The sequence below is a fragment of the Vombatus ursinus genome, unplaced genomic scaffold, assembly GCF_900497805.2.
Source record: "Vombatus ursinus unplaced genomic scaffold, bare-nosed wombat genome assembly UNPS02014861.1, whole genome shotgun sequence".
NCBI classification, from domain to species: domain Eukaryota; kingdom Metazoa; phylum Chordata; class Mammalia; order Diprotodontia; family Vombatidae; genus Vombatus; species Vombatus ursinus.
In genome coordinates this window covers 14,697,379-14,724,640 of record NW_020954639.1, presented here as the reverse complement: position 1 = coordinate 14,724,640, position 27,262 = coordinate 14,697,379, and the positions used below count along the sequence as shown (strand labels likewise).

The window sequence follows — 27,262 nt, the reverse complement described above, 5'->3', positions numbered from 1 at the left end:
AATGACAATGAAGTGAATTCCTTTAACAAATGGATTCCACTTCAGTATTTGAAAGATGCAATATAACTAGATAACTTACCATGAGCAAATCCCACAGACATCCATGAGGCAATAAGATGTGCTGTCCCAGATACTACATTAGAGAAAAATCCTGAAATCAAATACAAAAATCTTTTTTGTCTGCTCAATAATATGTCCTATAATAGATTATACTAATGAGAAATTTTGTAAATATGGAGAAAATTCTGCGGAAAGACTTAAAGAACTGAATTATTCAACAAGAAGAAAATAAATAGTAGGGAAATAAAACAAAATAAAGAAATTATGATGACCATTTGTTGTTTATCTCTCTTAACTCCAGCAAAAGGAAGTTTCCTATGAAGAGTTAGAGAACCATGGCTTGGTTTAACAGGAAGTTCTAGAATCTCTGCAGCTGAGGCAATCTTGTAGTACAGGTCATCATCTTTCTGGCAGGTAGATTATGACATCTTTCAAAGTCCTTTCGAGTTCTAAGATTCTCCATACGTGATGGAAATGAAACATTTACTTCCAGGTCTACCATAGCATATCAATCTTATGATCTAGTTCGACCCTGTTCACTTTACAAATGAGGAAAGTATAAAAATAACTCAAAATAAGAAGCTAAACCTCTTCTTTCCCTATCCTGAAAGCACAATTCTTCTGCCTTCTGTTACCCCACAAAAACATACACAACAACCCAATTGCTATTCTTTATCATACCAAAATTCTTTTGAGAAAAATTAAACCTAATTTCTATATGAATGGAGAGAGGGATCATCAACATATGTATCTGGGTATTTTCCACAAAAATGCATGAATAGAATGATTCCTGTGTGAATAGAAAGCCCTGCACTATATCCAAATCCAAACATCCAAAATCCACTCAAAATTATTTAACTATAGATTAAGACTGTGGGTTTTCTCTCCATTTCTGGATGCTTTTTGGACTAAGACAACTTATCTGTCTACAAACTTCATACTAAAGACCAGAAATCTATCTCTTATAGATCTCACAGAACTAGATAATATCTTTGGTTCACTCAGTATATAAACTCTAAGGTGCCTCTAGGCAGGCAAAGGGAAAACATTTCCCTCCTGTTCTGAAAGCTTACCAAGTATCTGTTGGGATCCTTCACATCTACTGATGGAAAATGTTCCTGTATGACAAAGTTTAATAACTTCCTAGGAAGAAAAAAAAACATTCAAGCAATTGCTCTGGAGAATAAAGTATTAGATTACTTACACCCATATTCTTTTTTAAAAATAGATTTCCAGGGGCAGCTAGGTGGCGCAGTGGATGGAGCACTGGCCCTGGAGTCAGGAAAACCTGAGTTCAAATGTGACCTCAGATACATAATATTTCCTAGCTGTATGACTCTAGGCAAGTCACTTAGCCCCAATCGCCTCATCAAAAAAAAAAAAAAATACAGATTTCCAGGGGGCAGCTAGGTGGCACAGTGAATAGAGCTATAGCCTCGGAGTCAGGAGAACCTGAATTCAAATCCAACTTCACAGAGCTCCAGCCTTGGAGTCAGGAGAACCTGAGTTCAAATCCAACCTCAGACACTTGACACTTACTAGCTGTGTGACCCTGGGCAAGTCACTTAACCCCACTGCCTAGTAAAAACAAAAAAAAAAAAAATAGATTTCCCTATTTCTCCCTCTTCCCCCTCTGCCATCTCTTATGATAAAGATTTTTTAAAAAATAGAAAGGAGTGAAAAAATTCAATAAAATCAACTAATAAATTAAAAAAAGTTGACATTATATTCAATGCTGCACATCCGTAGACACATACCCCCATTCTCCCCACATAAGAGCAAGGGAAGGTGTTTTCTTATATTTTTTTTGAAACCAAGTTTATTCTTCATAATTCTGAAATATTCATTTTTGATTGCTTTGTGGTTTGTTCCATTGTTGCTCTTTAGAGCACCATAGTCAGTCATTGTGTATATTGTCTTCTTGGCTCTGCTTACGTCACTATACATATTTATATGTCTTTCCCATACTTCTCTGTAATCATCATATTTATTGTTTTCCACCACACTGAACGTGCCGAAATTTTTTCAGCCATTCCCCAACTGATAGGAAACTGTTTCTAGTTCTTTGCTACCACCAAAAGTGTTGCTATAAATATTTTGATGTAAATGGAACCTTTCTTTAAAACTGCTTTCATCAATTACAGAATGCATTAGTAAAGTTTTAAAATGACAGAAAAAAAAAAATGTATCAGAACCTTTTACTCTTATACCTGTCAAAGGAGATACCTCTACCTTCCTAAAATGTAACTGAGATCCTCAAAATCCCTCTCAAATTTTGCCTTTCTAGGTCTTAAGACCTAAAAAGATGCTGCCTATTGCCTGACAAAAATATTGTGAAATGCTAAACCTAGCAAACGCCCTTTTTAATATGGTTCCAACCTGCCTCTGCTCAATGAGAAGCACAGAGGTCAGCAGAATGACTAAGAACTGGGAGACGAGGATTCTGCAGTGACCGTTTATCCTGGAAACAGAATTTAGCTTGTATCTAGGTTAGAACAGAAAAGATAAAAGAATCTTCAGCTCCCTCCCACGCAAGCACTTAGCCTAACAATATACTGAATATAGGACATACTGAATATAGGACAGGCTTTATTTAACCTAATAGAAAACCACTAAACACAAAAGACTGGCACTCTAACCTACAAATGTTTAAAACAACTCTCCCTTCCTTTCTAGCGAGCTTCCATTTTCCACAGAACTATGCTACACTTGAAGATGACACCTTGTGCCCTCAAAGGGGAAAGCAGTGAGGTTGGAAGCCTTTTGGACCGAACCAGAACTACAGGTAAAAGAGGGGCTACCACCTGAGACTGGTGCTCACCTGCCTCCAGAGGAAGCCTGTGCTCCTCCAGGGAACCATATGGCCCCATCACAGGAGAGAAACATTGTCACAGAACAGCGTCTGAATGGGAAAAGGTTCTTGGGCCAACGTAGGAGCTGCAAGAATACAATCTAGAAGTCGCAGGGTCACAGCAGTGAAACAATGGATGAATTCCTACACAAGAGAAGGAATTCTAAAGCTAAATCTTCTGGACATTAAAGAGGAGTTCCTGGACAATGACAAGTTCCCGGATCAAGTAGAGGAGGTCCAGTTTGAAATAAGATCCAGAGCCAAGGAGCTGTGAGGGGCAGAGCGACCATTGGGTGAGGCAAATCCAGACCTCATCCTCTACTAATATTGTGAGAAAAGCACAGAAGTAGTGGGAGGAAGCCAACGCTAGGGACCCCCAGTCCTTTCCTCTAGAAAAGGAACCTAAGCCAGAAGGTAATGCATGCTCTAGGTCTGGAAGATGAACAATTCTCTCGTGGAAGCAAAAGAGAGAAGGAACACTGCTTTGACTGTTTAGGGTCTCCAGTGTAAGACTTTTCTTGTGTGTTTTGAGATGTCAGGTAAAGCAAAACAAAGCCAATCCTATACGTAGGGTATTAGCAGCCTGAGTGTTTGCACAGAAGCTGCAGACTCTTAACCGTTTGTGAAAAGACTCAAACATGAGCCAAGTGCTGATATCCTTAGGAGAAACTCAGCATGGGGGCAAATGAGCTAAATTCTGTTATTCCCAGGAGAAACCCTGAGTGGGGACTTTGGCCAAAGAGAAAGACATTAGAGTGACATTCTCAAGATTACACCCGATCTGTATACACCCAGAACTTCAGTTCTCTGTAACATGTCACAATAGAATGTAAGGCATTCAGGCCTACCTGGATTGCCTTATGTTCTCATAGTGCCTAATGCAGGGCTGGGTACAAAGCAATCATTCACTAAATACTTATTCAATGAATGCTTTTTTCCCCTCACAAGAAAACAGAATATCTTTAACAGCATGTAAGAAAACATAAGAATGTCAAAATGTCTTTGACCATATTATAAAGATAACTTACTGACCTGAGTAAATCCAGTTCACCGTAATGAGCCAAAATTTCTAATGATCCAATGCGGAACCATGATTTTGCAATGCGCAGAACTACTGCACCTTAAACAGAAACATTTTAAAGATTAGAAAACTATTTTAAAATGTAGAACATGTGAACTTTAAAATAAAATTATTTTTATAAGAAAATTTCAATGGTATAATGCATCTGAAAAATATTTGTTAGAAAAGTCAGGTCCTGGTTATTTGCATGTAGATTAGCTACACAAGGCATGGTAGAATCTTCTGACTGATGTGGCCCTTAACTCAAGGAGATATACAGAAAATTCAGATCTTGGGACACCTACAACCTGCTGGAGACTATCACCCCTAAGAATACTAAAGCAACAAAATGGCCATCCTGCAGGGCAGTGCTCCAAAAAGTGGGATATCCACTTCCCCTGACATTTCTCACTACTCTGCAAATCTTACAGCACTATATAAATGTTACCTATTATCTAATAAGGGAAAGCAGCAGCCTATTCACTGTTTTTTATTATTCCCCATTACTACTGCCTTGCAATCATTCATGTGGATTTTAGACAACTGATTTTATCAGAAAACAACATAATAAAATAAAAAGTATAATAATTTTGCTCTGGCAAAAGACAAAACATGAGTTATCTATAATGTGAGAACATCTAACATATTCATGTCTTTGGGCTTATCTTTCCATTCTTTTTGTTAAATGCTTATCTGTTCTTTCCCCCATTTTTGATGAAAACCTTTCCAAAATGGGTTGCTTGCCTCCTTAACAAAGGATACTTCAAAAGACCTAGAATGCCTATCTGCAAATAGATCTATTTTCAATAGGGGACAGCAACATATGTTTTACCTTTATGCCATACAATTATTGGGAATGTATAATTATATGATTCACAATATTTTTTTACTTTTGTGAAACCTGGCCTCAATTTTCCAAATGTGCTTTCAAATGTTATCATTACCTCTTTCTTTCTGAATATTTCCATTGTAGAAATTATCTCTCCACACATCATCATCACTTACAACCAGACTGAAAGAAAAGAGAAATAATCAAGTAAGTGATATTGAACTTTTTTAAAGTTCTATTTGCACTAACATGGATGTTCTGAATTCAGAAAAAAGATTTCCACTGCTTAAATAGTATCACTTTACACCACAAATTATGCAAACAGAAAATTTACAGGTCACAGAGAAATCTTTTTTAGTAAAATGCTTGCTTATAGTATATAATAATATATATTTTTATATAATTTTATATTATAAAATGCTTGCTGTAACTACAGCATCAGTGGTTGGTTACATTTACAAATAAACCAAACACCTCTATTAGTTTTAAAAAAAAGTTTTTAAGTCTTCACATCAACAAAGCAATTGTTCAAGATGTAAGAAGGAAAATGAATGAAAATAGGAAACTGGTTCATAAGCTAAAATGTTCCTTAGTAATAAAAATAGCAAATGTCACTGCTGATATCTAACTTGATGTGTTTTTCAATATTACTTTTTATCACGGCAGCTCAGCTGCAGCCATGCAACTATTTAAAGAAGCAGGCAAAATGCTGAACTGTTATAACTGCATTTTTAAGCAGTATAGACAACTCAGCTCTTTTATCAAAAATACCGGAAATTATAAAAGGCTTCTAACAAGAAGCTATGTTAGCTTTACTATCCCTCTGCAGATAGTGTGACTATCACAGTTAGGTATACTATGACTCAAGTAAGCACTTCTGGAAGGTAACATCATCTAGTCCTAAAAGTCAGTTTCACAATCACTGTTATAGAGGTAAGAAAGGGGCTACCTTAAAGCTCTGCTCGTTGGGATTCCGAGGTAGTGCAAGGCCTCACTAGCCAAAAATTCTCTCACTGAGGAACGCAACACAGCTCTTCCATCACCATTTCTACAGAAAGTTAAAAATAAAAGGCTGTATTTGAAAGTTTAAGTGCATGACAATTCTACCTAGATGACTAGAAAGCATGAGACTCTACCGTGAGTATGGGGTCTTTCCAGAGCCTTTTAACTGGAGTTCCCACCTTTCACCATACCTTCCAAAAGAATATCAGCATATTAGAATGTGCCCTTATCTCACCCAAAGGAATGCAAAATATTTTTCTAGAAAACATTTGATACCTGTTTGTGTATATCCCAATAAGGTGGGCTCTTCTATCCCCAAGCTGATCTGCCCAAGTTCCAAACTTGGAAAAAAATGAAAATTATCAAAGTTATCTTTAATTAATTACATATCTTAAGAATCAATATTTTTTAAATGACATTGCTAAAAAAGAACATTAGACATTAAGTCATGCTGGGGTTACAATAATGAGATACTTGGCCCTAAATAAGAAAAATGTAAAATATTTTCAGCTAACTTTTACTTACATGGTCATCTTATAACATCCATCTGAAAGACACTAAAACTGACAGTCCATTAGGAGGATCTCTACACCATGGAGGCAGTCAGAAGAAATTAGAAGTATGAAACTCAGAGTGAAAGCAATAATGGAAACAGGGAGATATAAAAACAAAGTGTGGTATAGCAATTCTGGATTTGGAGTTAGAAGACCTATTTTGAGTGCTGGCTTTGATACTTATTAGCTATGTGATTCATTGCAGTCAATGAGCCTCATTTGCTGATCTGTAAAATAGAGATAAATATTAGTATTATCTACGGGTTTTGTGTAGGGACAGTTAGGTGGTGCAGTGATGGAGCACTGGGCTGGGAATCAGGAAGACCCCTCTTCCTGAATTCAAATCTGGCTTCAGATACTTAATAGCCGTGTGACTCTGAGCCAGTCATTTAACCCTGTCTGCCTCGGTTCCTCATCTGCAAGATGAGCTGGAATAGGAAATGACAAACCACTCCAGTATCTTTGCCCAAGAAAACCCCAAATGAGGTCATGAAGAATTGGACACAACTGAACAACAACAAGGGTTTTGTGAGGAAGATGTTCTGCATACAGCAATAAACTAGCTAAAAATGAAGAATTATTATTATTGACAATAATAATAATAAACCATAAGTGAGACAGACTAGAAAGAGGAAGTAAGGATAACACAGCCTGGGATATGTAAGGATATCACTCTAAATAAAGATTTGGCAGGGATCCAGATGTCCATGTGCTGGAGCTGGGTTCACTAGGAACCAGAAATAGTTTCCCCTAGGTAAAGGTTTACAATAGCAAAGCCAAGCTAACAGAAAGACAGATGGATAATTAAACATATCTTTTTACTAAGTATTTAAATCATGGAAAGAAATCTAGGAGCAAAACGTGAAGTCTGAGGCATAATTTGGTTCCCAAATAATACAATAAGGCACAAACAAAAAAAATTCTGTTGCCTTTAAGGCTGCATAATTAGTGAATCAAGGGTACCGATTAAATATGTCACACATTAACATCACTAAATTCTACCCTGGTGATATACTAAAGCATAAAGGTCTTCCACCATTTTTGAAGACTATGCCAAACAGGCAACCGTAGCATAGTGCATACAACACCTGGGTTCTAGACCTGCCTGTCACAAATACTAGTTGTGTGACCACCACTCTAACCCCTCAGTATTTACTCCGCAGACTGAGTAACAATGGGCAATTCTCTGAGTTTATAAACTAGAGAAGAGCTGAGGATCTGCATTTGTTTGGAAAGGGCTTCCATACTCCACAGTGATGATACTGCAGGTCTAGAACAAACCAAATCACAAACAAAAAACAATATGCCAGCAGTTAGGTGAAAACGCTGGAAGGTTTTTTCAAGGTAGAAAGGCTTCAAATATGGGCTGGTAAGAGAATGCCACCTGAAAACCAGCCTTAGTTTAAAGAGGATCATCACAGAAAAGATTTCCACAAGATGACGAATTTTTATAGCCCCAACCAATCATGATACTGACTATAAAACTCATACTGATGAAACCACAGACCTTTTGAAATATTAAGTGAACTAAATCTACATGAATGACTGTTTTTGTATCAAGATTGGACTAGCTCTAAGGTCCCTTCCAAAAATGAAGTTCTCCAGTTCTAAGATATACTAGCTTTGGAGTCCACAAACCCTGAAACGAAAGCACAGACTAAATTTTGTAGATCGTTGGGATAAGAAATATAAATAAGATTTTAAGTATTTAGTCAACTGTCACACATGCACCAGAGTTAGCTTATGTAAATCCAAGCACAACCTTTAGGCTATTTATTGACACCTGCTTAGAGGGCTTAGGAACAGTTTTATGCCAAGAGAAAAAAAGGGGACAAAAGCACATTTGTTAGGTAAAGACTTACTGACAATGACACTACTCCTTGGCTTTGAAGCAGACTGTCACTTATAAAATCCTAGACTGTGTATGAAGCTCAATTTCAGGCTTGGGCAGACAACCAGGTATTCATATCTTCTAACAAGTGTCAAGGTAATGCTCCTTGCCAGAGTGGGCAACTAAGTATGAGTTCTGGATGCACAACTGGTCAAGGACCACTTCCCCAGGTATACCTAATTCTTGTAAAACAAAGATGAAGGCAATCTGTGACATTCAGGGAGCAAAGCCACTAACACAGGAAATACAGCTAGATATTTTAGGCTTTCCATTGTTGTGTGTGTTCTCTCTCAGTGGATGTAAATTTTGTTGAGTTAGACCAATCTTCCTTGTCTTTGTTGTCTTTGGATTGGATAGGTAGATCAGGGATTCAGAGACATCCAAGACAAATAACAGGTCAAGAAACAAGAGCATCACCTCTGAAACAATGGTATGCTTCCATTTTGCACTGTGTAACTTAAAGGAGTGGATTTTAGCCTTTTTTTGTGATATATAAATATAATTTAAAAATTGTGATAGAAAATAAGAAAAGAAACAAGGGCATCACCCACAGGGACTCAAGCTTCAGTCTCAAAAGAGTATTTTCCTATTGAGAGAATGGCAGAAGTTGGATATATAATTAAGCACCACACTGCACTAGAAATGATCCAACACAAAGTAGAAGAAAGTAGCTGCTGCTACCCTTCACACCATCATGTGGCCATGAATGTATGATAATCTGGTACAGTTAGAACCAGAAAGAGATCTGGAATTAATGTGAAATTAGGAGTGGGGTTGGGAAAAGAGTCAGACAAAGCATAAACTCTTTTTCATATTCTCCAACTAGCTCCTATGATTTGTGAGGTCCATAACTGGCATCGTGGTGGTAGAAAGGGGTTGAAAGGAATTTTCTTACTCTGAGACAAATTAGAATTCCTCTTAATAGAGCACACTCAGAGGAAAAGATGGTTGAAAAACTTAAATGTCTAAAGCTTTTTCTAGCTAGCTGACTGTGTGACTGTGAAGGCTGTATCTCCAGAGTTAAAAAGTCCGAGGCTGTGAGCTTTTTGGGAGCAGAGACCATAGCAACTGCAGCAACAGATCAGTAAGAGTTGAGTACCAATTGAAGAGCAAAAATGACAACAGACAGCATCAGAAACTCATGAGAAATGTTCAGTAGCAACTCAATGGAGATGAATGACACACGAGAGTAGCATAATAACATCACCAAAGGATAGGGGTGGTTCTATAGCATTGGAGCTGTGAGTTGCCCAGCCATCCATGTTCCCTGACCACATCTGTTTCCTTTCTACCTGCCCCTCCATACACATTCACAAGCTACTTGGCTTCCCTACATATGTTTGCCTCCATAGATGTTCCCTGGACATACATGTTCCCTATGTATTTCACTTTGTATCTGTGTTTCCTGATCATACATTCCCTACATGTGTTATTCTCTCCCCTACCAGCTGTGTAGTAACTTGTAGGAGAGAGTGTGCCTTTTCCCCTTGTTTAATGAGGGGTAGGTGAAATCTTTCTTGTCATTTATTTTTCTATTCTATTTGATTAAATGTCTTTCACCTTGAACCAGTCTGTCATTTGGCTAACTTTACCAGTTAGAACAAGCACACTGTTGGGGGCTCAGGAACTATGATTTTTGAGTTGACACTGATTTACAAAATGGCCAGGATATGGAATAACGTTCTGGGGGCCCAAGTTTGAGAGAGGCACAAAAGAGTCAAGAAATACTAAATAAATATTACCTAACCCCAAAACAGTATTATAGGGCTTAAACAACTAATCCTATGTTAATGAATTTTTTTTCATCTCCCTAGTGGAACACCCTGCTCCTATCTTCTTTCAAACATTTCATGCTTTACTGTAGTCCTAAACCAGGGGTGGGGAACCTGCAGCCTCAAGGCCACATGTGGCCCTGTAGGTTCTCAAATGCAGCCCTTTGAGTGAATCTATGAAGTTTGGATTCAGTCAAAGTGATGCGGTTTAGGGACTCAGGGGCCCTGGGACCCCAAAATCACAACACGCAGGTCCTGCCCAAAAGAATTCGACCCAAGCCTTCTTTCAGCCAAAGACAAGGTTTATTAGAACATCCATCATATTGGGCAGACTCTTAAGGAGTCTGAACATTAGTCTAGATTTTAAGAATCTGAGCAGTGGCTAGATTATAAGAATCCCAGCAGTGGCTAGGTTTTATGAATCCCAGCTGTGACTAGATTATAAGAATCTGAGCATCTTAATGGAGACAAAATGGATCTTATATACAGAAAGCCTATGGGAGGGACCTAAGAGTGGCCAGTAAGCTGGGGTGAACAGAACTCCTGGGACCTGGACCTTATGGCCAAGGGAGAATGGAGGCTAGCTAGGATTAAGGGTGGAAAACGGCTGGAGGCCATACATAGGGAGGTAAGACAAAGGAAGGCAAGGCTAGGTTAACACAATTGGGAGATTGGGTGTAGCCACAATAAAAGGCCAGTTGATGGGATAAAAGTCTCAGGCTAACTCCAGAGATTTGGCCATGTGGGAAAGTCTGGGGTTTTTCCTTTCTGGGGCCCAGATCCCAACCCCATCAAAAGGGCTGCACTTGAGCATCTAGAAGGCCACATGTGGCCTTGAGGCCGAAAGTTCCCCACCGCTGTCCTAAACCTATGCCCTTCCATGGTATCTATTAGGGAGACACTATGCCATAATGGAAGGAGATCTGGAATCAGAGGAGCCCAAATACCACCTCTGATACAGCACAGGCAAGTCACCTAATCTCCATGAACCTAGGTTTCATAAGTATCATAGGACAATAGATTGAGAGCTGGAAGAAACTTTAGAGGTCATCTAGTTCAACCCAGTTATTCAACAGACATGGAAACTCAGACACAATGAGGAGAGAAGTAATTTGCCCAACAGCAAAGTTTTAACAGGCCCTCTGAGGAATTAGGGTTGTCACAGACAAAAGGCCCATTTGCCCTCAAAGGAGTTCATGTATAAATCCATCCAAAGGGTAAAGAAGACCACTGAGCTGATCTTCAAACAGCAAAAGGCCCCAATGTCTGCATCTGAGTCCAACAAGATGAGGCAAAATGGTGATACTGGACCCTCAAATACCAATATATATAAGGACAGGTTCTCCCTGAAAGGAAGACTCAGGACTCAGAATGCATTGCCTTAGGATACGTTAATAATACACAGACCTCTGTACAGAGACACAATCTGACTTACTTATCTCAGAGGGATAAGTAACTCACAGAGATCTGATGTTATCATAGCCACTCTTTCCATGGCTCCATTCTGATGATTTGGGACCTAGAAAATATCATAATAATAACCCCGATAGTGATGCTATATATGGTAATACATACTCTAGTAAAACATTCTAAAATCATCTTGTTGAATTTTCAATATTCTGGACCAAGGAAATTAGTGAACAACAACTTCCTAACTTAAATGGAAACTAAAAAATGTTTACATTTTCATCTTAGAGAAGCAACATTAGCTTTACCTGATGGCCTCCATATCTATAGGCCAATGGAATAGAGCCAGATACTATCTTTTCACCACTTACAAGCTGAATAAAATAATTTGTTTTTGAAACAGAAAGGTCAAGGTCCAAAATATCTTCCAGAACATCCTAAAAAAAAAAAAATCACATTAAAAATGTAAATAGGCCTTCTACAAGTTTTCTACCAGAGTACTGATGACAAAGGGAAAAGATATAATCATTTTAATAAATGCAATATTAAAAGTCTAGCTCCAAAAGATCTGTTCATTTTTATACTTATCAATAATATCTGGGAAATCTGGTAGTTTATAACCTGCATTAACAAGTACTACAAATAAAAAAAATCTAATTCTACTTCACTGGAAAGTTTTTGGGTTTTTTTTCTTAAAGTTATATTCATAAGGATTAGTTAAAGTCTCAAGAAAATATTGCTTTTCCTTCCATGGCAAAGACCTTTATGGAACTGAAAAATTATTAACTTTTCATTTTGAGCCATGGAATAAGATTACATCATTGGAGGACAGCTTGGGGCTGGCTTATAAAAAATATTTTCAGGGTTATATGAAATTTTAATCCATTCCCATCCCCCCAATGTTATTTTCCAAAACTATTAGGGCTGAAAGAAAAACTTTCAGATACTATGTTTGTATGGTCATGTATATAGTATACATACTATGTTTGCATTATCATGCAAACATATAAGATTTTTCTATATAAGATTGTGAGACCATCAAAGTACATGAATAAATTAAACACAAAGCAATAATTTACCCGCTACATATATTAACTCTGAGAGGACACATTATCCTTCTTTTTTTATGAATGTTTCAGGGACTTGAATAAAGTATTCTTATTTTTACTATTTAAAAAGAGCCTAACCTTTGAAACTGCTACAAGATGAATCCTTGATTTGAAAGGAGTAGGGTAAACAATAGAAAAAATACAGTTTCTCACTTTGCGAACATAATTTTCATAAACTGGATCAATTGGCAACATACCTAGTAGGAAAAAAAAACAAAAACCTTACATTCACTCATACATATACACACACACACACACACACACACACATATTACATATACATATTTCCTAAAATTTTGTATCAAAGTAAAAATGACATCCACAAACTCAAAATACATAAATTTCATCAAGTAACAACAGTATAGCTTCGTTTTTAACACAGTAAATGTTGGCTATTTCACATTTTAGCATTACAAGATAAAATACTGGGAAAGAAAATTCCTCTTTTCCATTGCTGATCACCTCCTTGTCCTTGATAATACTACTCTTTCCTGTTTCTCCTCCTGACTGTTCTTTCTCAGTCTCCTTTGCTCGATCTTCATCCAGCAAAGCTGGATGCTTGCTAATGATGAGTGTCCCACAAGGTTTAGTCCTGGGCTCTTTTATTTTCTCCTTCTCTACTATGTCATTTGGTGATCTCATCAGCTCCTATGAATTCAATTATCATCTCTATGCAGATGATTCTTGAATCTGCTTATCCAGCTTTCTGAATTCCATTCAAAATAACTACAGAATGTATAAAATATTTTAAGAGTCTACCTACCAACACATACAGAGGAATTATTATAAATATGACTACGAAACATTCTAGAGAAATAAAGACAGACCCAATTAAATACAGCAATATTAATGACTTGGGTGAGCAATGATTACATAAGAATGACAATGCTAATGAAATAAATTTGTTTATTCAAGGTCATATAAACCAAAATACCAATGAATTACTTTTGTGGGCTGGAAAAAAATTATAAAATTTATCTGAAGTAACAGAAGGTCAATATTCTCAAGAGAAATAATAAAAAAAAAAATAAGAAGGGATACTGGAAGTACCAGTTCTCAAATTATATTACAAAATAGTTGTCAAAACTCTTTGGTGCTGACTAAAAACAATGAAGTTGATCAGTGGAACAGATTAGGTTCACGACTTATTGAAGCTAACAAACATAGTAATACAGTGTTCAATAAACTCAAAGACCACAACTACTGGGATAAGGCCTCACAATTCAAGAAAAGCTGCTGGGAAAATGGGAAAACAGTCTGGAAGACATTAAGTTTAAACCAATACTTCATACTATATACTAAGATAAGCTCCAAATGGTTTTATTAACTAAATGTAAAAGATCACATTATCAAGAGAAAATTAGAGAAGGAAGAAAATACCTGTGGATAGGGGGACCAGAGAAGGGGCAGAAAGGATCACAGAAGATAAGACTAACAGTTTTGATTACATAAAATTGCAAAGTTTTACACAAACAAAATCAGTGCAGTTAAGATTAGAAGGTCAACAGTTAATTGGGAAAAAATATTTATAGGCAGTTTTAAAAAAAATAAATATCTCATATCCAATATGAGGAACTGAAGCAAATACATAATAAAAACCATCTCCAAATAGTCAAAGAGTTCAAAGACATGAACAAGAAGTTCTCAAAGGGAGAATTTCTGTCAATCATATTTTTAAAAAACTGCTCCAGATCACAATCAATATAAGAAGTACAGATCAAAACAACTCTGAGTTTCCCACCTGATAGATATCTTATTGACAAAAAGAAAAATGGCAATTGTTGAGGCTGTAGAAAAACAGGCACAATGACATGCTAGTGGGGAGCTGTGAATTAGTCCAGTCAGTCTAAAATGTAATTTTGGGGGCAGCTAGATGGTGCAGTGGATAAAGCTCTGGCCTTGGAGTCAGGAGGACCTGAGTTCAAATCCAGTCTCAGACACTTGACACTTATGAGCTGTGTGACCCTGGGCAAGTCACTTAACCCCGATTACCTCACCAACAACAATAATGAGAAAAAAAAGAATATCTGTAACAAAAAAAAAAAAAAAGATGGGATTTTGAACTAGGCCCAAAGTCATTCAATCATGTGTACCTTTTGATCCCACAATGCCACCACTAGGCCTAAAGCCCAATGAAGAAAAAAGAAAAGGAAAAAATAGACACATAGACAAAAATGTTTATATCAGATCTTCTGTTGTAGTAAAGAACTATAAACAAGGGGGTGCCCAACAACTGTAGAATGGCTGAACAAATTATGAATGTAATGGAAAATTACTGCACCATAAAAAATGGATAATGGGATGACTTTAGAGAACCCAGCAAGATTTATATGAACTGATACAGTGAAGTGAACAGAACCAGGAGAATAATGATAGTGACCACACTGTAAAGGAAGACTCAAGCACTCTGATCAATTCAATGACCAACCATGACTCTAGAGGATTAATGTGAGCACGATACCCACCTCCTGACAGAAGGGTGACAGATTCAAGATAGCATGAAACATACATTTTTTTGGATGTGAACATTAGTGGACTAATTTTGTTTGACTATGCTTATTCGTTAAAGACTTGTATTTTTCTTTTTTTATTTGGGATAGAAAAGGGCAGTAGAGCTAATGTTGCCAGAAAAGACAGAAAAAAAGAGTCATTAAAGCATTTTTTTAAATGCTCAGCAGACAACATAAGGAAGTTCAAAAAGGAAACACAAATAAGTAGCAGTTTTGAAAGTTAGTATGTTAAATTTGTTACATATACTTTTTAAAAAGTTGTATCGATAGATTCTCATTTTCATATGAAAAATCTTTTTTATATTTTAGTTTTTATATGGAAATTTTTTTATAAATTCAGAATTTTAAAAAATAAGTGACTCTCCCATCTTTGTTATGTTCATTACAAAGAAACTCTTCTCCTCCCCACAGCTCCTTGCATGCCCTGTGACCCCAACAGTGGTATTCAAAGAGAATGATGTTCACCCTCCTGACTGGCCACATCTAGAAGCTTGAGCAATACTCAGGTTTTATAGCTGACATTTTAAAATGGATAATAAAGTAGCTCCTTTTTCCATTAAAAAAAATCATTAGTTTGGCATGACAGAATTACCAAAAAGAAATCTTGGAATCACTTAAGTAATACTTTTGAAAACATATCAGCATATGATCCACTGTGAATGACTTAGCCATCACAATGCTCCAAGACAATTCAGAAGGACTTAAGATGAAAAATGTTCTCCATCTCCAGAGAAAGAACTGATGGAGTCTAAAGCCTGGCTGCACGATGTTTAAAACGTGTCTAGATTTGAATAACTGCAATGATAATCTGCACTTGGAGATAAACATCTACTCCATTTAGAAGAGCAAAATGAAGCAATTATCCTTATCAGGAACTGACTGCAACCTGAGCAAATAAGTCTGTGTGCTTTAAGCGTGTGCCATCATCAAGACTAATGCAAGGCTCACTATAGAGTTTATAGAGATACCGGGCAGTTTTTTGGCTCACACCTGTGATTTAATCAGTGTAGGGAATTCTCTATGAGCAAAGTTCCACCAATGCTGATGGGCATAGATACACAACATATAGGCTTAAAAAGCTGCATTACAGCGATTTTTGTGCCACCTAGAAGAGTCGCTACACCTCTGTGGGTCTCAGTTTCCTATTCCGTAAAATGAGGAGCTTGTATTAGATAGCCTCTAAGTTCAGTTCCAGCTGTATAATAGAAGCTATGATGTTGCTTATTAACCAGCAATAAAGTAAAACTTTTGAAAATACTATCAGTACCCGAACTATGAGAGGGAGTGTGTAGTTGAGTCTGACACATACAGCTGTGTGCTCCTGGCAAGTCCCTTAATCTCGCAGAGTCTTGGGTAACTTTCTAAGAGTTCAATTGTGAATCAGTAGAATGTTTCCATACCCACCAGTTCCTTGTAGAAATCAACTCACTTGTCCCTGAACAATCTGTTGTGTGTATGCACATACAAATGCATGTGTATACACAACCATACATAAACATGCATTTATATTTATGTGTGTATGTTTATATGTACATATATATGTATACATATAGTTGATAAGCAATATCATCTATATGTATATCCATATATGTGTGGGTATGAATACACTAGACACATATTGGCAGGGACTTGTCCAGAGTCACACGGCCACTATCTGAAGCTAGACTCGAACCTGGATCTTAGTGACTCAGTCAACGCCTCTGAAGGCTCTGGGGCTGTAGACAACATAAGGCACTCGGGGTACAAGATTCCAAAATCTGAGAGACTGCCAATTTTGTGCTTTTTTTTTTCTTTGTTTCACAACAGGTGACTCCCTAAGACTTCAAGACCGTTAAACTGTGGCCTGGTGGAGGAAGTTTCCACACCAAGAGTTCCCCTCCGAGATGAACTCACAAGTCCTTAGCCCCTACTTGCATGTGTGCGTATGCGCACGTGTGCACGTGTGTGCGCGTGTGGGTGCACATGTGTGCATGTGCATACACAGGACAGCCCGAGCTGCTCACGGGCACAACCCGGGATCCCAGGTCTGCCTGGCTCTCGGAACGTGGCCGCCGGTAGATCCCGTCTGTACCTACGAGGCTTTCTGAAGACAGGCTCCAAGAATCAACCGAGCTGCCCAGTCCGTTTTTCCGTTCGCAAAAGCCCGGGCCGGACTCATTGACGGGGAGATGCTCGAGGCCGGGCCTCCGTCCCAGGGCCGGGGGCCCCTCCAGGAAGCCGCAGGAGGCGCGGCAGCTGAGGAGCACAGCCAGCAGCGCGCGCCCCGCCGTCCGCAGCCTCGGGCGCCGGCTCCTCTCTCCATGGGCCCGCCCGGGCCTGCCCGGAGCGCAGACCTCGGGTTTCAGGGCGTGGGGAAGGCTGGCAAGGGCACCATCCGGTGGAAGGGAGGACCGCGGGCGGCCTAAGGCTGCAGCGCCCAGAGGCGCGGCGGGGCGGGGCGGGGCGGGGGACGGAGTGCGCGCTCAGGCCACCGCCCCCTCCTCTATTTCCCGTCGGGCCTTCGCCTCCTGCCTAGCAGACTACCGGGGGAGGGGGGCGTGTGCGTGCGCAGCTCGGGCCCGCGTCAGCCTCGCTCTCAGGCGCGAAGGGCAGTGAGAAGGGTTGTGGGCGGAAGCGCTCTTTGTGCCAGGTTTCCGGCTCCGGGTCCCCGCGGCGGGGAGCGGGGCTGGGGCGGAGGCGCCCGCCGGACTTGAAGAGCGGGATCATGGCCTCGTTGGGCTGGCGCTGGCGGCGCTGCTGCTCGTGGAGAGCGGCCTCGGGGTGTCCCAGGCTCAGCGCCCTGGGGAACCCGCCCGAAGGCCAGGCATGGCCGGCCCCCGCCCGCCCCGCGGCCGGCTCCTGGGATCAGGTGAGTGGAGCGGCGGGGAAGGTAGCGGGCGGGCGAGAGAAGGCGCCGGGCGCGCAGAGGTCATGGCGCCAATGACAGCGGAATGAATGGGAATCCCGGAACCGGCACGTGTGCGCGGAGGAGGGCGTGCGGAGCCGGGCGCAAGAACCAGGCCCGAGGGAAGGGGCGTGGGGAGAGAGTGAGAGACGCGTGTGTGAGTGTGTGTGTGTGTGTGAGTGTGTGTGTGTGTGTGTGTGAGAGAGAAAGAATGAGACAGAGACACGTGTGTGTGTGTGAGAGTGCGTGTGACATTGTGTGTGTGTGTGATGGGAACCAGGTGTTCCAGCGGGCGTCCAGGGAGGTGTGAAATGGAGACCTTGACTGGCAGAGGATGAGACCCAGACCCTGGGGCACAGGCTTTGCAGGAGAAGGGTAGTGAAGGAAAATGAGCCGGGGCTTGGGGGAGTGTGTTTGGGGGGGGGGTGCTGAACGTGCAGCCGTGTTCTCTGGAGGGGAGGGGCAGCAGTCAGGTTGAGGGCTGGGAGGGTGGGAACCGGGCCCTGGGAAAGGGAATGAGGGGTGGGGAGATGAGAGAGCAGTGAGGTGGAGAGCTGTGTCTTGGAGAGGTGGTGGAGATGAATTCCGAGACCCAGGGGGTCTAAGTATTGTGAAGGAAGGGAGGAGGGGGGAAGATGAGAACAAGGGCCTTGTTTAAGTGGGGAAATGGAGAATTGAGTCTTGGTAAAGGGAGCAGAGTGGAGACCTGGGTGGCGTAGAATAGGAGACCTGGGGTCTCAGAAGAGGAGGTGGAATGGAGTACTGGGGTGGAAATATAGGTGAGAGCAGTTAACCTGGGTTAACTCTTCCCTTTTCCTAATCTGCCTTACATGGGAATAGAGTAAGGGTGGTGTCCTAGGGGCAAGGGGGTATTTGGAATTAGGAGCTAACCTACATACTCAGATTAAGATCGAGGTGTGGAAGGGAGGAATTTGTATTTTCATGGTTCTGTGGGTGGGACTGGGCAGAGAGAAAAGGAAGAGAAAGAACCACAGGGATATACTCAAGGAGAAAATGGAGTTAGAAAGCTTGTGCCTGGTAGCTCGTGGAAAATTAGCAATAGAGCAAGGAACAGATTTTAGGGAATATCCAGTTCCAATCCCTCATCTCATAGGTAAGGAAACCAGGTCACTTCAATCAAGATGTTTTTGACCATCCCACTCAGCTTCCACTAATATGGAGGAAGTGTGAAACACTTACAAGGAGAAAACTCTTATATAGAGAACCTGACAATCTAGTTGGATGAACAAGATTCACATGTATTGACTTCAGCAAATATATTTTGAGTGCATGTATTGAGCCATTGAAGCCATTTGATGGTACAAATTTCTACCATTTCTACCTTCTCGATATTTCTCATATCTGATCCCTTCTCTCTGCTCACATAGCCGGTCATCATCTTACTTCAAGCTTTTATCACCTCTTTCTGGATTATTATTAGCAGCCTCTTACTTGGTGGCTCTGCCACAAGTGTCTTCTCATAACAGTCTGCCACTCTCATTTTTCTTAAGCATAGATTTAATCATATCACTCCTCTATTTAATAAACTCTAGTGCCTCCCCATTGCCTCATTTACAAATGAGATGATTGTAAAGCAGCACAGTGACTGGTGTAGGTACTTAATAGATGCTTATTTCCTTCTCTTCCTTTTCCCTCGAGACAAAATATAAATTCTATTTAGTTTTTAAAGCCTTTCACAGCCTGGTTCCAAGTGTGTGGTCCAGCCAAATTGCCTTTTCTACTTCTCAAATTAATAAGTATATATTAAGCGCCTGCTGTGTGCCAGAAACCATGCTAAGCACTGGGGATGCAAAGAAAGGTTTAAAAAAAAAAATCCCTATTCTCAAGGAGTTCACCTAGACAACACACCACCTTCTGTTTCTGTGCCTTTTTACTCGCAGGTCCCCATAGGTAGAATGATTCCTCCTTCTCACCTCATAGATGTCCTCTTCCTTCAAAACTCAGCTGCAGTACCACCACCTATGTGAAGCCTTTCCTGAGTTACCCCAGCTATTAGGGTAAACACTCTCAAACAGCCATGTATTTAACTACTTTGTGTTTTATTTGTATTCATTCTCTTTATAGTCTCTCCCTGTCTCCTCAGAGTGTAAGGCCCTTGAGAATGGAGATTGTTTTTTGTTATTGTTTTTTCAAATCTTAAGCTTGTTGATTTATAAAGTGCATAGTGCATGCAAGGTATGGGGAATACAGAGAAGAGTAAAGCAATATAGTAGGGGAATTGAGGTGTGTTTTAACTATAATATGAAATATCGAGCACACAAATTTCAGAGGAGGGAAAGATACATAGGGAAATAATTAGAGAACAGATGTGCAAATTTAAAGTCCCTAGGAGTTCTGAGAAGGAAGAGATTTGTGTGGACTCAAAGGCTTCTAGGAGATGTAGAAATTAAATGGATCTTGTAGGCTTAGGATAGAGGAGGGTGAGGAAAGGGCTTTCTAGGTGAGGAGGCTAGTTCTGTGACCAGAGTCCTGGAGATGAGGAACTAACTTGGTGTGTTATGTGGGGTCCAGATTAGAAACTTTACAAGGAAATTACTGGGAGATAAGGTTGAACTATAAGGTGGGGCCAGATGGTGGAAGGCTCAAAGTCCTTCATACTCCAGCAAGGTTGAACTCAGTGTAGTAGGAAGTAGGGATCCGTAGTAGGAAGTAGGGATCCGTAGCAGACCGTTTCTTAAGGAATACTGGTCCTAGTTTCAAATAGAGAAGGGGAGAACAGTTAAAAATGAGGTTATTGCATTAATCTTAATGTAAAGTGAAGTTGAGAATGAGCGATAGAGATAACCCAACAATAATGTACCACCTTGTGGGTCTCTTTTCAACTGTTTGGAACTATTATTGCAATACTTTCATACTTTAAGGAGCCTAGATTTTATCACTGTGAGCAATTCTTCTGAGCAGTTTAGTAATACTAATAAAAACTCACATTAATGTAGCACTTTACATATTTTATCTCATTTGAGCTCTACAATTACTTTGTGAGGTGCGTGTTATTATCCCTGTTGTGCCAAGGGGCAAATAGATTTAGACAGGTTGTAACTTGTTCAGGGTCACAAAGTCATAAGTCATTGAGTCAGGATTCAAGCCCAGGTCTTCCTGGCTCCAAGTCCAATATTCTTTTGGCTGTACTGTGGAAAATTTCTATAGCCCCCCCCCCCCCAAAAAAAAGAAGTGTGGTTTCCTCTAGCAGCATTCCAGCTGTTCGTGGCAGGAATAGGAGTCCCCCATAATGGAGGATGAATATGGGTGAGGAGATAGGTGCTTCCTTTAAAAAGAAGGCCGTCGATTCCTCCCAGATGAGGGGGAAGATTGGTGAGAAGGTGAAGGATGGAGCCAGTAAGGGAATGGATGGGAAAGGGCAGTTTTTGTGTCTTAGGGTTCAGTATCTCCAAAGTGGACCACTTTCTATTATGTTAAGATCTAAGGTATGACCAGTGGCTGAAATGGAGTTGGCAGGTATAGAATATCAAAGAAAGTGAGAAGAAGGTATGAGAAGAGCCAATAACATAATTATGGATCTCTGAGGGGGAAGAAGCAAAGTAACATGCTAATTTAGTTTGATTTGCTTCTTAATGAATGCATGCCCTGTAATAGAGAGTGCTAGGTGGAAGAGTCAGGAATTGAAGTGAACAAGCATCGATTTTTACTCTGAAATTGTTGTTGATCATTCGTTCAGATGTTTCAGTCTTCTTGACTCCATTTGGGGTGTTCTTGGCAGAGGTATTGGAGTGGTTTGCCATTTCCTTCTCCAGCTCAGATGAGGAAATTGAGGCAAACAAGGTTGAGTGACTTCCCCAGAGTCACATAGATAATAAGTGTCTGAGGCCAGATTTGAACTGAGGAAGGTAAGTCTTCCTGATTCCAGGTCCCTCTGTGCCACCTAGCTGCCCTACTCTGAAATACTCAAGTTCAAATTTACCCTATTTTTCCTGGCTATAAATTACCTTATAAGATTTCTGACTTGTAATGGTTAAGGTGGTTTTAAAAATCTAGTTGTAAGGAAATAGCTTAAATATATAGAGGAGGATGTCTTCTGGTCATGGTTTTGTTACCTTCGATGTTTACTGCATCAATCAGTAAATATTTATTAAGCACCTATTATGTGCCAAGCACTGTGCATCTGAATAAATTGCAGAGCCTGCAATTTTCTGTACAAGTACCTATGTAAATTTCCCTTCTCTGTGATTATAACTCATGCTTCTTTGTTTGTTTGTTTGTTTGCACTGCTCCCAAACCCTATTCTATTAGATCTTTCTTTGTCTACTTCCCATATGTCCTTATGCTTTACTTGAGGCCCAGGCTATTTCCTGTTTCTCATAGTTCTCATAACACTTAAAACCGGCCCAGACCTTAGAGATCATCCAGTTTACCCCCAACCCCACCCTTCATTATACAAAAGAGGCAAAGTGACTTGCCTCTGGTCCCCAAGGTAGTAAGCAGTAGAACTGGTATTTGAACAAAAATCTTATGTTTTTCAGTTATTTCAGTGTCTTACTAATCTCCTTTCTAGAAGAAGCATGATGTGACTTGCACTCTCTTAGAAATTATGCTCCCGGTTTATCAAGAAGTTCATCTGAATTAGTTTTAATGCCCTTCTTTGCCATTGATAGAGCATTTTCCCATGTTTGGTAATAGAAAAACTCTCAAGGGCTTTGTAGACAGCAGGAGAAAACGAATAATTATAAATCAATAATTTTTTAAGATCCAGGTAGAGTGTGGGATAAATCGTTTAATAAACCAATATGGGTTTATGAAGACAAATCGTGCTTTACCTAGCTTCGGTGTCAAAGTGTTAATCCTTATAAATAAAGGACAAGACAAATCTCAGCTTCAGCCTTTGTCTTTTCTTGATGGGCTCACAGTTTGGTTGGTTAGGATTTGGAGAGAGATGATAATAGAAGAGAGACAAGGTAGAATCTGGGTACATAGAAGGCAATCAAATATTCATAGGGTCATAGATTTGGAGGTAGAAGGAAAATTACTTGCTGAAGATCACAGAATCAGGATTGAAATCAGGCCCTTCGATTTCAAGTCCAGCGTGCCTTCCACTGTGTTGATGATGATAGTGATGTATCCCACTCTAAAAACCTATTATTTATACATTTGAAAGGTTTTGTTTTAATTTAAAAATTTCTTATGGGCAAGAGAGTTAAAAAATATATTCCCTATGGAAAAATAGAATCTATTGTTAAAATATAATTTTTTTATTTTATTGGTGTGGAGAGCTCCCCATATAGAAACTCTCTCAGTCAATATACTTTAATAACTCATCTAATTTATAGACTAAAAATTTTTCAGTACTATTTCTTTTTAAGTTACAAATTATTGTGTAGTATCACTTAAGCAGTTCACTAAAGTTTATTGTTATAAGACTGAATCTAATTTAAGTAGGAGGAAATTCATTCCAGAATTATCATTTTGCTAAAGTTTACAGTCCAACCAAATGAGAGAACTTAGAAGAAAGAGTTTTTATTTAATAAGAATTACAGGGCTTCAGTGTTAACATTTTTTTCCTTCAGCTTGTCTTTTCTTTTATAGATACCTAGTTTCAGTCTGGTGAGGTGTTTAGTATCGTGTCCAAATAGGCACAGTATATCACGGTAAGTTTTATAATCCCTTTAAATGTTGGGCTGCTAAAATAGTTGAGTTGCATAAATAATCTGTTTATTCAAAATAACCTAGGAATAGACATTTCTGTTTAACTGTCTAATAGGAATATTCTGTTTAACTGAGAAACATCATATATGAAGGAGGTTGAAAAGTTGGTGACGTCCATCCTTTTAGTGCTAAAAAGTACATTTTACTTTCCCAGTGTCCTGGTCACCCAGTGGACAATTAGTTCACTTGACTATTTTGTTTATGAGGTGGAGAAAGTGAGGATAATAGGAAAGGCAGCTTCCTGCAAGCCTGGGTTCCAGAAGATCTGCTGGGCTGGATGCCTTAACCTTTGCCCTGCATGGCATGGATTATCCATTAGAATGGAACCATAAGCCATACCTGCCATAAAACTATTAAACAGTTTCATCTTTTAAGCTTTCAAAAGCACTTTTGTGTTTTATAGTGCCTCTGGGTCATCTTTATGAATATCCATTTGATGTATTTTGCAACCCCAAAATTTTGTGTTTTGATTCTGCATAGCTAGAAGTTATTCTGTAGAAGTAAAGATTGAAGCTTCTGGGTTTTTTTTTTTTTTTGTTTTGTTTTGTTTTTTGAAACAGATTAGGAGATCTTTTTTTTTTCCCAGATAGGTAAATGTGAGGCCTTATCTCCAACATGATGAGTTTGTATCCTCTAAGGTTACAATATTAAGTTTTTTCTGATTTATAATGACCTTTGTATCTTTTAATTTGCATGTGCATGTCATGACTTGAGTTTTCTTTTACTAAAAAATGTCATCATAATGAATGAAATAGAGCCTTGCCTTTTCTTGTTTCCATCACTACTTTCCCCAGGTTTCATCACACAACTCAGGCGGTGGGCTGCTATAGTGAAACACAGAGTGGTGAAAAATACATAGACCCTTTTAAGCTTGGTCGGAGAGACCTGACTGATTTATATGAAGATATTAAAAAGGTAAGATGGTAGTATAAAATAAATTATAAAAGTAAATTGAGACAGCAATGCAGGTTGATTAAAATTAATAGAGATTAGTAGCAGTTGTCTTATTAGCTGGACAGGTTTTTGTTTTTTTGTTTTGTTCTGTTTTTTAAGATAGTTTTTCTCAAAAATAAATATTTTAGAGAATCATATAAAAGGCATTGTGGACTGGCTTCCAAAGCCCTCCATAATCTGTCTTCACCCTATATATCCACCCCAATCCCTACCTTGAAACTTCTGATCCAACCCCATTGTCTACAGGCCCCCTCACAAAGTGTCTAATTCTTTCTCTGTCCTTCTGTTCACTGTTCTCTTCTCCTGAGATATTCTGTCTTTTCCCCTTCTTCTTATCTAAATCTTATTCTGTTCATCCTTCAAGGCCAGCTCAAGATGAAATCCCCAAAGAGACCTTTTGTTAGTATTCCTTAGTACCCTACCTTCCCTCCTCTGAGCCAGGCATCAGTGTCTCAGGGCAATTGTCACCCAGCTGCTCGTGTAACCACAGTAGGAGCCCCTTCTCCCCTGTCACCACCTCCCAGATCACTTATGGCCGCAGCCACTGTCCCTCAGAGGCTCTGTGCTCCAGGCCATCAGTGACCAGGAGTGAGTCCTCTCATACCAACCCTTTTTATTTTGGCGGGCTATAATCTGCATCACACATATCATAATGTTATCTTTTCCTCTCAAACCCACCCTTTTTCCAGGTTAAGGGTAAAGTGAACACCATCCTTTTAGTCTCCTAGGTTCTAAATCTAATTGTCCTAGCCAGCTCCTCACTTGACCTTAACCCACACACCCAGTCATTTGCCAGATCTTGTTCCTATGTCCACAAAATTATTCATATCTGCCCCCTTTTCTGTTCATACAGCTATTACCCTATTTCATGCCCTTATGTCCTCTCTTTAGAGAGGCAGTAGCCTCCTAATTAGTCTCTTACCTTTAAGCTTCTTCTCTCCAATCCATCTTCTACACAGCTAAGTGATTTTCCTAAAGCACAGGTATAATCATGTCACTCTCCCACTCAGTAAACTCCAGTGGCTCCCTATTACTTCTAGGATCAATTGTAAATTCCTGTGTCCTCCTTAAAGCATTTTACAGCCTGGCCCCAACTCACCTTTCTAACCTTGTTTCACGTTATTTCTTTCCATGAACTCTATAGCCCCACTATACTGACCTTCTTACTTTTCTTCATACACATCCGTCCCTTCCCTGTCTTCCTTCATGCCTTTGCGTTGGCTGCCCCTCATGGCTAGAATGTACTCCTTCCTCACCTCTGCCTTACAGAATCCTGACTCAACTCAGGGGCTCTGTACTATGTGAACCCTGTCCTGATAAAATTAAAACTTTGTGAGAGCCAAAGTTAATTTGCTTTTGTCTGTCTCCCCAGTGCCTTGCACATAGCAGGAACTTAAAAGCTTGTTGATGAATTTTGTGTGGTGACCTTTGTTACCCTCTTCTCTGTGTAACTTGCCTCAGGAGCCAAGCTTAGGATGACTAGGAGGCTGTTGGACCTTCAATAAAGGATTTGTCTCAATTAGCAACATTAGAACTTTTTCCAATTGAATACTACTATTTGACATGAACATTTGTGAAAGAAATATATTCTGTTATTTATATGATAAGAATGCTCTGGATGTGTGATTTCCCTGGTTATGAAGTTCCTGATTGGGAATGCCTTCTACCCATGCAAGTCTTCACTCTTTGATCCTTACAATCTTACCCAGGGCCACCCAGCCAGGTTGTGTATAAGGTAGGACCTGACTCCAAGGCCTGCCTTCTGTCCATTGCACCATTATAAATGATAGCATATATTTACACAGAATTTTACCTACATCAAGCCTACACAGTAGACACAATCATGCAAGCATGATTTTTTTCCCATTTTACAGATGAGGAAAATGAGGTTCAGAGAGGTTCCCTAACTGCCATCCCCCCACCCCACATCATGTAGTGAGTAAGTGCCAGGAAGGCTTCTTTATGTTCTGGACATAGCAGTGAAATCGACCCTTTATTTCAGGAATTATTGGTATCTACAACAGAACTTAAGGAAATGTGTGAATACTACTTTGATGGCAGAGGAAAAGCTTTCCGACCAATTGTTGTGGTGCTAATGGCCCGAGCTTGCAATGTTCATCATAATAATTGCCGGTGAGTTGTGTTCCTCAGAATGTTTTATTAATGAATCCTCCATAAGGAATCTGTTCTCAGCACCTAGCAGAAGGCCTTTAATAGAGCGGGTGGCTTATGGTTACTTGTCTGTTCTGAGACTTGAGAAGTCCTCTAACTTAATGCCCCTTGGGTACTTCCTAGGCATCTGTAAATGCTAAGTGATCAACAGTTGAGGAGCAGCTTTTTCATCAGTCAGATCGGTTCTCAGTTGACATGTTAAGGTCCCCTGAAATCCTGTGGCTTGTTGGTAATTGGGATGAGAGCCAGAAACGAGCTCCTTCCTCTTAACCTGGCACAACCACTTCTTCAGCAGTAGTTTGATACCTACAGGCCAAGAAAAGCTTGTAGCTGCAAGAAATGCTTGTAGGGGCAACTTTAGCAGCTCCATTGACTTTCCCCTCCAAGAAATAAAACTTCAGGGCAGCTCGGTGGTGAAGTGGGTAGAGCACTGGCCCTGAAGTCAGGAAGGACCTGAGTTCAAATCTAGCCTCAGACCAAACACTTGATACTTACTAGCTGTGTGACCCTGGACAAGTCACTTAACCC

General features: G+C 39.7%; 2 protein-coding genes across 3 annotated transcripts in view; one reads left to right on the top strand and one right to left on the bottom strand.

Annotated features, from left to right (window-relative positions):
* The window catches only part of SELENOO (selenoprotein O), a 50,546-nt gene extending 32,795 nt beyond the window's left edge, over window positions 1-17,751 (bottom strand). The window contains exons 1-13 of the mRNA XM_027841569.1: window positions 17,583-17,751; window positions 17,417-17,552; window positions 17,117-17,361; window positions 12,614-12,732; window positions 11,735-11,863; window positions 6,079-6,143; window positions 5,937-5,993; window positions 5,750-5,848; window positions 4,916-4,983; window positions 3,944-4,031; window positions 1,134-1,203; window positions 395-467; window positions 80-151 (exon numbers count right to left, since the gene is read on the bottom strand). Coding sequence (XP_027697370.1) covers window positions 80-151; window positions 395-467; window positions 1,134-1,203; window positions 3,944-4,031; window positions 4,916-4,983; window positions 5,750-5,848; window positions 5,937-5,993; window positions 6,079-6,143; window positions 11,735-11,863; window positions 12,614-12,732; window positions 17,117-17,361; window positions 17,417-17,552; window positions 17,583-17,751 — 1,390 coding nt within the window. The remainder of the gene's footprint in view (window positions 1-79; window positions 152-394; window positions 468-1,133; window positions 1,204-3,943; window positions 4,032-4,915; window positions 4,984-5,749; window positions 5,849-5,936; window positions 5,994-6,078; window positions 6,144-11,734; window positions 11,864-12,613; window positions 12,733-17,116; window positions 17,362-17,416; window positions 17,553-17,582) is intronic.
* Window positions 17,750-27,262, top strand: part of PDSS1 (decaprenyl diphosphate synthase subunit 1) — a 38,888-nt gene continuing 29,375 nt past the window's right edge. For both annotated transcript variants that reach the window (XM_027841608.1, XM_027841607.1), the window contains exons 1-4: window positions 17,750-17,893; window positions 23,489-23,550; window positions 24,403-24,523; window positions 26,565-26,695. In XM_027841608.1, the coding sequence (XP_027697409.1) occupies window positions 17,750-17,893; window positions 23,489-23,550; window positions 24,403-24,523; window positions 26,565-26,695 (458 nt within the window). The remainder of the gene's footprint in view (window positions 17,894-23,488; window positions 23,551-24,402; window positions 24,524-26,564; window positions 26,696-27,262) is intronic.